The sequence below is a fragment of the Papaver somniferum genome, chromosome 11, assembly GCF_003573695.1.
Source record: "Papaver somniferum cultivar HN1 chromosome 11, ASM357369v1, whole genome shotgun sequence".
In the NCBI taxonomy this organism is placed as follows: Eukaryota; Viridiplantae; Streptophyta; class Magnoliopsida; order Ranunculales; family Papaveraceae; genus Papaver; species Papaver somniferum.
Window position 1 is genome coordinate 29,087,575 of NC_039368.1, and position 13,191 is coordinate 29,100,765.

Sequence of the window (13,191 nt, forward strand, 5' to 3'; positions counted from 1 at the left end):
ATGTAATCAAGGATATAACATCTCGCAATATTCCTAATGAAGAGGATGGGTTCAAAACCCATACAAGGGATCATGATAATGTCCCTAAAAGAAAGGAGGAAGAAATTCCTCAAAAGGAATTCAGTGAGGGAAATCCTCACCTCAACGCTTAATTGCGTTGGAATGTGCATCCTTACAATGCCCAATCTTCTGATGTAAGGAAGCACATATATCTGGGGAAATCTGTATCCTGTCAATAATCTCTTATTCAACATAGAGAGTTTACACAATCTACCTGAAGATGTTTAATTCTGTCTCCATGTGTATAAAAGTTATCTTGCAAAAAACTTGTGTGAAACATGATAAGTTTCATATCTATAAGTATCTCTTGATACTGATTAAGAAGATAATTTCTTTTCGAAGAAAGTTGTGAAGATATAGAAAATGAAAAGGAAGATGTGACTCATCTCCTTGTCCAAAACAGTATGGATGCTAAGATTGATATTATCAATCTACAACAAGTCCTCCTCAGTACTATTGAAACTCATCATAGACATGCATCACTACTAAGAACTGTTATCCGTAATAAAATAAAGTTGATTAAACTTGCAATCGGTAATAGGGAGTATGCTCGAAATATTAATCGAAAGGTTAATGCTTTAGCATGTGAACATAATCAAGGTATTGTGTGCAGAATCCGAGATATCATTGGAGATGAAGATCTTGAAAAATTCGAGGACATTGAAGATGATCTTTAATAAAGTCTATTATGAATAAAACTATTATTATGAATAAAATTATTTCAATAAAGTCTATTATGAATAAAATTATTATTATGAATAAAATTATTAGTTTATACTGTTTCTTGTGATAGTTTTTCGATTACATATCCTGTGCTTGAATGCTTTATATTATTGCTATGTATATTTGGACAGTGAATTTCCAGGAATTATGGAAACCGAATTTGGTAATATATTGCATATTTTGAGAATATTTTCGGTTTTGGAAATTCCTTGGTGTCCAAACTTCCTTGGTCTATAAATATTGAAGTTTTCATTTCGAGCAAACTAATCCTCAGAGCCAGCAAAACTACATAGTTGTGTTGTTACTGGTGGAGCCGCCTATTCGGAGAGGAAGATAACCTAATTAGGCGAAATCTCTTACGGACGCCGCTCGGTTTAAAGACTTCTTTGGGATTGAGAAGATCTATTAGTACCGTTGGTGGGAAACTGGATAATTGCAGTTTATCTTTTGTTTTCGATTGATTTGATTGACTGACGGTTGTTGAAATTTGATTGCAACTAGTTTGTTTATGCTTGAGAATCTTCTCTTATGATATAAGATTCACTTAAACTAGATCGAAATTTCGACGGGGATCTTTAGATTGTTTGTAGATTAAAAGACGTCTTGTGATAATCCATTATTAACAGACTCCATTCTGTGTGTGATTGATCACAAGAGATTCAAGTTGATTGTGTGCAGGTGTTTATTGAAGATCTAAGAAGATTTGAAGACGAAGAAGATTTCTGATTTGGGTTCATAATCTTTGGTGTGCACAACTTATTTCGGTTAAAGAGGATCCAACTATAATCGGTTTATCCTTGTGGTAGATTGGATTGATTAGTTGAGTAGATAGACATGAATACAATTCTTTGTGATTCAAAGTATTGATTGCAAAATCTTGACAATTACTTTGGTAGTTGTTATTAGATAGATATAAGGACCTGACAAAGGAGTTTAATTATTGGGATAAACGGAATAGCCTTTTGTTAAACTCATATCACTTGGTTGAAAAGAGTTGTTACCAAACAGATTTGTTGTTCCTTTACTGTTTGGAATACGAACCAAAGGAATTATTCCAAGTGCGTGACTGAGTTGGAGGCGTGGGAATACAGACGGAACTAGGTGAACTATAGGTTTAGTTTCTTGGTCTCAACTATACGAAGTTGGTTTGATTTTGTATAGCGGCTTAATCCTGAGAGTATTCAATTCTGGACAAGGTCCCGGGGTTTTTCTGCATTTGCGGTTTCCTCTTTAACAAAATCTTGTTGTGCCATTTACTTTTAATTTCCGCATTATAATTATTTTATTATAAGTAGAAGTAAAATACACAAACGTTAATTCCTATTTACTTAATAGTAATCCTACTGTGTTCCGTTAAGTCCGAACCATTTATCAAGTAAACATACTTCATTGTTGTATTGTCTCGATCTTGTATCCATAGTCAGTCACACAAGTTATCTTGTTGTCGTATTGTCTCGATCTCGTATCCATAGACGATCACACAAAGTGTGAACCGATTAGTTGTATTGTCTCGACTCAGTCCACAGACAATCACTTTCAGATAAATGACTTATAGGTTGAAAAGTTTTAGATTGAGGTATATTTTGGTACCCTCGTATTTTCATCACTCAACTCAGTGGTTGTTATTCCAACAACATAGTATTGTTACCTTCCTCGAAGTTCAGTTGCACCACAACTTTGAAGCAATACTACATTAATACGTTCTCCCCCTTAGCAATGCTTACTTCTTTTTCATAATAGATAAAAACTATAGATTATAAACCACTCCACCTCTCATAATGCTCTGAAAATCCATATATGTTGTAGTAGAATATTACTAGATAACTATCTCCCTTTTTGTTAACAAAATTGGCAAAAGCGAAAAATATGGATCTTAATGAATTAAACAAAAGAATTATCAAGACTAGAGAACACATGCCATCTTTTATTTAGATGATTTCACCAAGTAAACTTAGCGTTTTCATCAAGGAGATATATAGGTACAAGCATCTCCTACAATTTCACAGCCGCACCCCCTACAAAGATGTGATAATTAAGCACAAGTTCAAATTAAACTCTACTCCATTTAATGTCATTCCAAAAATAACAACATGGGCGACCTTTCTCTAATCATAATAGAAAGATTTTCTGTGGATAATAACAAATTTACTCGCCAGTTAAGAACAAAGTAGATTTATATCCAATATTTTTCTTTCTTCTCGCCAATTACGAACAAAGAAATTAAAAAAAATGATCTTAATGTTAGAGGCACTAGGATATATTACTTTCCTGAGAAAAAAAATCATCAACAAGAACTATTCTCTAGACCAGTTACGAACAAAGAGGACAATTTACGCGATATGACTCAATATAAGAATTATGTCTTCTCTATCCATGTAGGGACGTAGAGATTAAAGTTCTCGATCTTATTCCCTGCTAGTTACGGTTTCGGGGAGGAAAACCGATTACTAGAGAACATTTTACGGATACCCGTGTAATATATTCACAAAAGTATAATCACGGGAAGATCAGTATTGCAATTCTCAAAATAGTTTACTCCTCTTTTATCCAGTGAGGAACACAAAAAGTTCAAAGCTTAAACTACGAGAACATATGAGATATTCGTTTTAATATAGAAATATAATAGCAAATAACAAATCTCATAAAATAAGTAATGCATATATGTGTATATATATATAATCAATAAATATTAGGTATTGCGAGTAATCTCCAATATAAAATTTAACTAAATAAACTTTAATCATTGCAAGATGATAGTATTTGGAATAACTAGTGTAACCGCATAAAATTGCTACTCCAAAAACTAGTGTTCCTCCTTAAAACAACAGGAATAAAATTCCTACAAGGAGTTAACTAGTACATAAAAAACATTGAAAAGAAAATCAAACTTCATTGATCTCCTCATAGCTTTCCAGCATCTTGTGATAGAACGGGCCTCTGATGTCCTTGACTCTTTTGATGGTGGAAAGGCCATGCTCGTGTGTTAAGACGGTAACCTTGCGAACAAATTCCCTAGCTGTCCTGCATAATGAGATGAACTCCTTTTGATTTCGGATCATGATTTTCTGTTTTTCAAGAATTTTGTCTTGACCGTCAACCAGGTTATCTAGTTGCAATTGAAGATTTTTAATTTCACCCTTAGAATCATTACAGGCTTTAACTAGATCCTTTACGGTTAAGCATACCAAGATTTTGTTTTTTCATACTCATAGCCACCCTTTTTATTAAAGATCCATTCATCTAGATTTCTTCCTTGCCATCCTCTTCAGTGAGAACAATTGTTTCATGAGGTCCCTTTGAGCTGCCTATTTTTACAGGTACAAAAATAGTTCAAGGGACGCTATCAACTATATACTTTTCATGATCAAGATTTATATGAAGAATAGGAAACCAATTACTTCTTTAAAAAGGCATCTACTATGGTTCACGTTCCCGTGGACCGTTCAAGGAAATATGCAAAAGGCCTCTACGTCCTAGGCCCATCATAAGATAAACTTCTTTAGATTATCATTACCAATGCATGAACTTCCTCCATATATGAGTTAAAGTATCAAAATTATGATTAGATGAAGATTTAAGAGCATACTTTGCATATCATCTTGCAAATGATTTCCAGTGAATCATGTTCGCGTCTCTTGCTTAGGAGTCAGATAGGCAAAGAGAAACCTGTTAAGAGCATAATATGATTTGATACCCATATCAAATAATTACATTTTGGACTCATATAACGAGGTTATACCAAGTCAAGAGAACATGAATCGGTTAATGTATTCATAAAGACACTGAGAAAACGAGAATCACAGGATTGGAGCAAGACTCGACAAAAGGATTTCGTTCTAGAGTATTTAAGTAGACGTGAATGTGGGAAAAAAAATCTTTTAGCATGTGGTGAGAATTAACCAGAAATAAAATTTGAGCAACCTCGTTGTCAGAAGCGTAATAAGCGGTAAAGGATAGTTTTTCTGAATCGTCGCAAGAAAATGTGTTGTCACATTCATCTCTTTGTACACATGGAAAAACATTGCTCTTGTAAATCGTCTTCTCAGCTTAATGATTTTCCTCTATAAGTGACAAATACTCCGGATAGCTTTTGGCACACGACCATAAAATTTGTTTCAATATGAACTTTAGGAAATTGCAGCTATACAACCAACATTAAAGTTTAACTCTACACCTTGTATTTCATGAGTGGAAGCAGTCTCAGGACATGATCCCACAATAACCGCAACAACATGAATTCACCACCCCTAATTATTAGTCTTAGAACCATCCATATTTATCATTACTTCTTCAGGAGCGGAGAATTGTCATCTACATGTAATTATTTTTTTTTTCGCCAGAGTGCAATTCTTTCTTTTAATCTGACATCAGTCGTAATCTGATAGATAACACCATCAATAGAGCAACTATCGGAAGTAAACAATCATTTATTTTTTTCCTTATAAATATGATAAATGGAACTACACAACACCAACTTCTTAATAGTGACCAGACCCAGTAAAGGTTTCAACATACCAATTTAGTTCAAGATCCCATACTGTACTTGGTTCTCTAGTATAACCTAACTTGATCACATGACCTTTTAAATGTCAAAAGATAAAGAACACTTACTGAACAAGTGTTCTTCATCCTCCACCCCAGACTGACGCAATAAACAATTTGTAGTTTCAACAACCCCCTTTGCAATAAAATTGTTCTAGTCTTCAATCTTTTATGGAAAGCAAACCAAGCTATAAAGGAATGCTTAATGATCTTTCCTTGAATCAAATAGTCCTAGACCACTAAACTGCAGGTGTAATGAGACTTAAAAGCAGAGTAAGTACCTCTCATAGAGAATTCATCAGAGTTTTCTAACTGTCCAGATAAGCAGTTTATCCTCCTTGTTAACCAGTTTTATGGACTCCAAAGGTTCAAGGCTAAAGTACACCTCATCCCCATCATAAGAATAAACCATTTATCTCCCTCAATGTGATGACCAACCATTAAACTTTCCTATGGATCAAGTTGAGAGAGATACTAGTAGAAAACCAATCACATAATCTTCCTCTAGGATGTCAAAATCCTTTAGAGAAATTGGTCAAGTTACCATTCCTCATAATAGTGAAAAAGAAGCCTTTAAAGTCTCTTATAATCCAAAATCCTTCTCCAACTCAAAGAACAATCATGTGGTGTCATAATAAAAAAAATATTTGTTATTAACCAAATTCATCCGCACCCAATGAGTCCAAATCGTACCAGATATCAGCTCTCATATGTGTCTAAGATTAGCAATTTTTTTTTATCTTTCCAAGTCCTTGACATCCAGAAATCCCCATTATACACTAGCACAAATTTGGGACCAGCTAACAACGAAATATTTTCTCACTATCTCATCTCCATCCCACAAAAATATCTTAAAGGTAGTATTAAACTCCTTGATAACTCTTATAGGCAATATAACACAAAAAAGACTAAAAACATATCACTTGAAACAACGTGAATAAGTAAGAGTTTCCCGGGATAGATTAAAAATATAGACTTTCATGACCTAATTTTCTTAGTTACCTTAAGAATAAGAGGTAAACAATCCACATATGAGGATGTATTAGAGATCACAAAGGACTCACAAATATATGACATGCAGTTTCCCCTCACAGAACCCAACAACGAAGAATTAAACATTTCTCCTCCTCTTGAACTCTGCGACAGAAAAAAGAAAATTTCAAAACATTAACTTGCAAACCAATGCGAGAGATAAACTCCCACACCCATCTAATGAGCTTTATAATTTTAGTTAGCAAGAGCTCATCATGTCTAACTAACTTAGCATATATTCTAACTATATTTATCTCCAATCTAACATTATTGACACAAAGAGGAGAAGCCTCCAATTGAACTTGCATATTTAACATATCTTTCTCAGTAGTCACTTGTTCATAAATTCTTCTAAATTTAGCAATTCTCCGTTCAATGATCATTCTCTTCACCTTCTTAAGTCTGGCTACAAGCTTCGTCATTGGATTACCCACAACAGGTTGTTTTCAAACCTCTCTCACCAACTCTAAGAACTCAGGTTTACCTGTAATTTTTTCTTACAAAATCGAAAAGGTGGGGACCATGCACTTTCCCTTCAGAACCAGTGACCACACTGGGGATTTAATCGGATAGCACTGGAATAAGGAGATCTACAACAAGATTTTTAAATTGTGAAATTCGCTCAAAGTTAACTATCACTCGGTCAAGTTTAACAAACACTCTAACTTCACTCTATTGGTTCCAGGTATGGAAACAACGAGAGAACCTTAAATATAAAATATGAGCAGATTGAGAACAATCCCTTAAATCATTAAATTGAGATCTAGTAACCACTTTGCTACTCAGATTATCTTTACTTCTAAAATTGAATTAAAATCATCCGAGAAAATCCAGGAATTCTTATTAAAAGAAGCAAAAACATTATTTCTTCCCACAACAATCTTTTAGGAATCAAATCATTTTCACCGTACAAAACTGTGACCATATAAAACATCTAAAAAAAAATAGTCTGGGAAGAAAAATGAGTAACAAACACCTTCATAACTTCAGGATCCCAACAAATCCATATTCTCCCAGCACTATTACGGTTTATCAACAAAATGCCATGAATGTTTGTTTATTCTACTAATCCGAGACTCATGAATCATTTTAGAAAATGTTGAAGCGAATCGTAAGATGCTCATACGGCTCAACTAAAGTGTGTTAGCCAGGCCGCACCGTAACCCGTTATTCCCTCAAACATAACGGAATGCCATCAGCAAAGCCACGTGATTCAAGAACGAGTTTACCAGCCTCAAAACAGAAGGGATATCACCGTTTAGGGTTGGTTCTCTCAGTTGCCCTCCTCATCCCTCACATCATCAGCAACCTCTCTAAAAAGAAACACAAACTTTTGCCTCTCTTTTTCCGCCACTGTTACAGGATTGATTCGTCGTTGTTTTACCCTATTCTCTATAACTAACATTTCTGGTTTTCCATCTATCCATCCTTCACAAGCTGCTGTTCTGATTTTGTTTTATCCTCTAAACTCATAATAATAATATTATTAGTAGGCGCCCCTTGTTTGATAGGGGTGGTCCGTTTGGAAATCAAATCATGCATAAAGAAAAACATTCAGAATCAAATCAAATGTGAGAAAATCGTGATGTTAAAATGGTGGCGATGATTTCAAAGAGGAGATGATTAGTAATAGTTTTCTGAAGAACAAGGATGTCTGATTTGGTTGCCCGTACTGGTCGACATCAGCAGCGTTACCTAGATGGTTGTCGCCTTGTCGCCGGGTATAACAATCAATCTTAATCTCATATGTTCATTACTCTTTGTTGAAATCGTCTACCAGTTTCTTGCCTGTTTTTCTCTTTCGGACTAATCTGATTTATCATTCATCTTAGATTCAGTTTACTTGGATAATGATGATTAGGTGTTGATAATGGCCTTAATTCTTTAGTTACCGACGCCATTCTCCTTTATTTGGCTTCTGCATTGTTGGTTACTTGAACCCTAACTCCGTGAAAAGAATCTGTAGTCATGTAGGTGTGCTTTTGAATATCATCAGTGAAGTGGTAAAATGGGAGATTTTGTATTAGGATCTTCAGTATGTATATATCACCACCAATTTAACTATAGGTGGATGTTGGGAGGGAAATGTAGGCAGGGCAGTATAAGAATGTGAATTATCTTGAAGATTCCAATGTATTATTGATTCTTGGAAATTTGATATGTAATAGCTGCTTGTAATGCCATACTTCGTCTATACCCTATATGACGATTAGAAAAAGGAACTAATGCAATGCGATATTGACAGGTGTATTCCTTTTAAGTACAGAGAAGATGACAGTGGAGAATCCAATTGTAAAAAAATTGTTGAGGTTCTTATGATCAACTCATCAAGTGGGCCAGGACTTTTGTTTCCAAAGGTATAATGTTGCGAAAATGTAATTTTATCATCGTTATGGTTACATTCTTATGTACTATTGTGTTATTTTAGACATGAAGTAACAATCTCTCTGTAGCAACACATTGCTTGGAACTCTAATAACCAGTGTTATCTGTATTTGGATTTATTGGCTTGTATATGACTGTGACAGGTAGAATCTTAGAAATGTTGACACCATATATTAAGACTTAAGTTTCTTTCTTGTTCTTTTTAGGCAAATATCATATTTTAAATGGTAATAAGCGAAGCTTTAGTACTTACTTATTCCCTAGTTAATACTGCTCCTTTACTTGATAACTTTAATTGAGTTGTTAGGCTGATAACAAACTAGTTTTGTGATCTCATCATATATAGTCCTAAGTAAGGTGATTTAAAGCTGCGCTTCTAGCCAGAATACTAGCAGAAATCTGATTTTAGCTCTTGTAGAATTTCTAAGTCTTCCATCCATACCCTTTAGAGCATAATCTAAATTCTGTGTGTATGATTATGCTTCCATTTTGTGAACCCAACGGAAGCCTCGGTGAGTTCCTTGCTTTGGTATGTATATGTATGTTGTGCACCATATGAATACTTCATACTCATTTCCCAAGGATATGATTAGTGAGTCGAGAATACTTAAATTGAGGTTGTGTTAAAAGTGTCTTCTTGGTTAGCAAGGTAGAATAAATATCAGTTTCAGTACCACTATATATGCTGCTAAAAACTAATGGTGTAATTACAACTCTTTTCAGGTCTTTTATGTCACTCTTTAGATGTAACGGTGAGAAATCCTAAAGCAAATATAGCTTACCGATTAAGATGGGTGAATGGCTCTGGATTTTTGTTTTAGTAGCTGTTTCACAGCGAATTAGAGTCAAGTAGATTGATTTTCACATATCTTTACTGTGCATATCCCTAATACATTTGCTTGGTGTGAAACTTGGGGGGATTAACATAGTTTCAGCCAATACTAACTTACTGGATATATATCACTTGGTATTATCTTGCACCATCATAAAAGATGCAGAACACTTTGTATTCTGTATCTAACTGTTTTCCGACTTCTAAAATCTGGATTTGATACTTAACTCCATACTGATTATAATTACAAAATTCTGTTGCTGTTCTGCTTTTTAATACTAAAACTTCGAATTAAGTAAGGAGAACTTAAACTTCGATTCATGAGTTCTACTGGGATTTTTCTAGGGAGGATGGGAGAACGATGAAACTGTTGAGGAGGCAGCAGCACGGGAAGCTTTAGAAGAAGCTGGTGTTCGTGGGGTTATAATGGTAAGTTGTTCAGTCTTTTGGCCTTAAGTTACCTCTTTAAGTGTCCCGAAAAAGGGATTCATGAACATTTTGTGGTGGGAACCTTTCTACCCAACTGCTGCCCTGTGTTCCCTCTAGCATGTCATACGTATACTTGTAATGGTCCGTGGTATCACATACCCATTCCAACATCCAAATTCTTCACCACACCAGCTTCTGCCGCATGCAACTGATGACTCGTTAGTTATGTCTTATCTGTCATCTCTACCTCTTTAATGAGGCTTTCTATCAGGGATAAGCGATTTCAGCTCTTTCTATTGCACTTCTATGAAATTTCAAGCATTTCCAGTGTGTTTGTACTTTGTAATACTCTTTATTAGTTTCTTATGCTTTTTCAGACTGTTATTTATGATCACTTGTGAATGATCTGATGGCTGGATTTTACAGAAAATGATCCCTAAATTATGTTGACCAAGAGATAAACATCACATGGTTTTAAATCAAACACATAGAAATACTTGTCTCCTTGATGCACCTATGCGTCTAGCCTACCTGCTTGTTTTTCTCTTGCTACCTTTGTTATTTTTGTGGGTTCTCATGATTAAATCACCACTTGCTGAAGCCCTAAATCTTAGATAAGCATCCTTTACTTATTGGTTTTCTTCAAGTAATGTGATTGATTTGCTTTTCCTTGGCCCTAGCTAGGGTGGTTCAGTTGAAGTGAGGAAATATATATGTTGCAAACTGCAGTAACGCTTAAAATTCTTGTTGTTATCCCTTATTTTTTCAGCAATTATATGATTATATCACGAGGTTAATAAGCTTTTTGCTTCTTGTTTCTATATCATATCTATAAGTTTTTCCTTCTGTTCATCAACTTTACAGAAAAATCTTGGGCATTACAAATTCAAGAGCAAAACTCATCAAGATGAATGCAGTCCCGAAGGGTTGTGTAAAGCTGCTATGTTTGCTTTGTTAGTTAAAGAGCAGCTCAATTCGTGGCCAGAGCAGAGCACCCGAGTGCGGACATGGCTAACAGTTCCTGAGGCAGCCAAAAATTGTCGCCATCCTTGGATGCGGGAAGTACTTGAGGAAGCTTTCACCAAGTGGCATGCTGGCAATGTGTTGAACTCTAGTGAGGACACTCTCTCCTCCCCAGACCAGCCCTAATTTGTTCTTTTGGTCGTTAGTTTCCGAAACAACCATACAAAAAACGCAAGCGTGTATTCAAGTGTCATCTAAATGTTGGTACGGTTTCAAATTTTGGTTGAGAAAGTCAAAGCAATTTCAGTGATGCTTTTTAATGTTTTGGTATTTTCTTCGTTTCCATCTCTGAGATTCTGATTTTCCTTTCCCTGATCACCTTCCCCAAGTTTTTTCCTGACTTCTTTATCATATGATCATCTCTGACTTTTCTGTATTTGTAATCAAACTACAAGCAGGACAGAAAGGCTCCACATGTTTAGATTTTGAACATGTTCTTCAACAATTTAGTCTGGTACATTACGTTGTTCATTAAAAATTGAGAACAATTAACTTTTTTTATGATGTATTTTGCTTGATTGTATTAGCCTTTTTGCGCAGTTTTATCCAGGTAGGAAGAGGTACCCTGGGATTGTGGGCAAAAATTATTCCAAGTTCTTTTAAAGCACTTCCACTCAAAAAAATTATGTTTGAGCTAGCAGGGATCCCCTTATAAACCAGAGTCTTTTTTTTGTTTTGCTTGATCAAACATTTTTTTTTCACCGATAGCAAAAGAGGATACACAAATAAATAGCAAAAGAGGATACACAAATAAAACCAACTAGATTTATGCCCGTGCTACGTACCGGGCATTTTTTTCTTTTAACTTGGTGAGTTGCCGGGCTTCGCCCCGCCCCATGACGATGCATGTTCGATTTGGTATGCGCGGGGCTTCGCTCCATCCGCGGCGATGTATTTTTGATTTGGTGTGGCGGGGCGAATACATTAAATATGTGGAGAAAAAATAGAGAACATGTACGGAGTTCATTAAACTTTTCCTTTTTATTTTTTGATTTATTTTCGCATAAAATATATGTGGGTTTTTTGTCCTTGTATGTATTAATTTGGAAAAAAGAAAAAAGAATCCTAATATGGTAGGTATTCGACTTCCAAATCGAATTTGAACTTTCATAAAATTCTAAACACCTTAAGTTAGGAAAATTTTAAACCAATCATATGTTGTCAAGTGCTCTCATCGAACTGCTTGTTTCACAAAACTCAAAACGGACCTATGTAGTACCTAGAAAATTTAGATTGTCTTTTCAAAGGAAAAAGAAAAGCTCGCAAAAGTTATACGGTATGCATGTCATCTTACTTACAACTCCCTTGATCCATGTCTTGCAAATGCTTTTAAGTAAGCAAACCTAAACTTCCCGGAACTCGCAATTTTTGCACATTCCATGGAAAGACCATGCAATGAGGACAAATTTGCCACATCATAAGGTCCTCTAAGTTATTAACAGACGATGCACCACTTAAATATTTTTCCCTCGTGTCCAATCCAATAATAGCTGGAAATTGCGGTCATACATATGTATACTTAGAAACAAATTTATTGATTCATCAAAATCAAATATCACACGAAAGGTGCTGACCAAAGTAAGAGTTTCGACAACGTACTACTGACTTGAGCAAAATTAACATGAAGTTCAATTCAACTGAACTCTAATAACAGCTATAGCCAAAACTATTCTTACTGATTTTCCTTCACAACAGGAGTAAAAGTTTCACCATAATCAACACCATCCTGTTGATCATAACCAAGAGCCACAAGCCTTGACTTAAGCCTATCAACTGTGCCATCTGACTTTAATTTAACCTTGTATACCCATTTACAACCTAAGATGTTCATATGTGGTTCAGGATCAACTAAGTCCCAAGTTCCATTTCTTATTAATGCACAATTCTCATCTCCCATGGAAACTTGCCACTGAGGAATCTTAATAGCAGTTTTGAATGATTTTGGCTCAGTGGGAATAGACAATAAAGAAGTAAAAGAAATTGAAAGTGGATGCTTAACAGAGTGATGAGAAACATGATCAGGATAAACTTTTGGTTTAGAAATACCTGACTGAGATCTTGTCACAATAGTAGTTGAAGGAACAAAAGATGTTTCAGTAGGAACTTCATTTACAGGAGGAAAAACAGAACAAGAGAAAGAAGAGAAATAAAACTCAGATTCTGAA

The 13,191-nt window shown here is 35.1% G+C and overlaps 1 protein-coding gene across 2 annotated transcripts; it reads left to right on the forward strand.

Moving 5' to 3' along the window:
- The first annotated feature begins 7,423 nt into the window (after window positions 1-7,423).
- LOC113320923 (nudix hydrolase 16, mitochondrial-like) lies at window positions 7,424-11,559 on the forward strand. 2 transcript variants are annotated; one of them, XM_026568828.1, is made up of 4 exons: window positions 7,461-8,078; window positions 8,603-8,714; window positions 9,920-10,003; window positions 10,868-11,530. In XM_026568828.1, exons 1-4 carry the CDS (start codon window positions 8,008-8,010, stop codon window positions 11,150-11,152), a joined length of 552 nt encoding a protein of 183 aa, XP_026424613.1. In that variant the 5' UTR covers window positions 7,461-8,007; the 3' UTR covers window positions 11,153-11,530. The 2 variants fall into 2 exon arrangements, with proteins under 2 accessions (XP_026424614.1, XP_026424613.1); XM_026568829.1 differs by lacking the exon at window positions 9,920-10,003 and having other exon boundaries at window positions 7,424-8,078; window positions 10,868-11,559.
- Window positions 11,560-13,191: the final 1,632 nt, after the last annotated feature.

Excerpts from the sequence above, each read along its gene's own strand:
- LOC113320923 (XM_026568828.1), top strand. The coding sequence starts at position 8,008 with ATGTCTGATTTGGTTGCCCGTACTGGTCGACATCAGCAGCGTTACCTA. Across the intron at positions 8,079-8,602 it reads GGTTGTCGCCTTGTCGCCGG|GTGTATTCCTTTTAAGTACA; the intron begins GTATAACAATCA and ends CGATATTGACAG. Across the intron at positions 10,004-10,867 it reads GTGTTCGTGGGGTTATAATG|AAAAATCTTGGGCATTACAA; the intron begins GTAAGTTGTTCA and ends TCAACTTTACAG.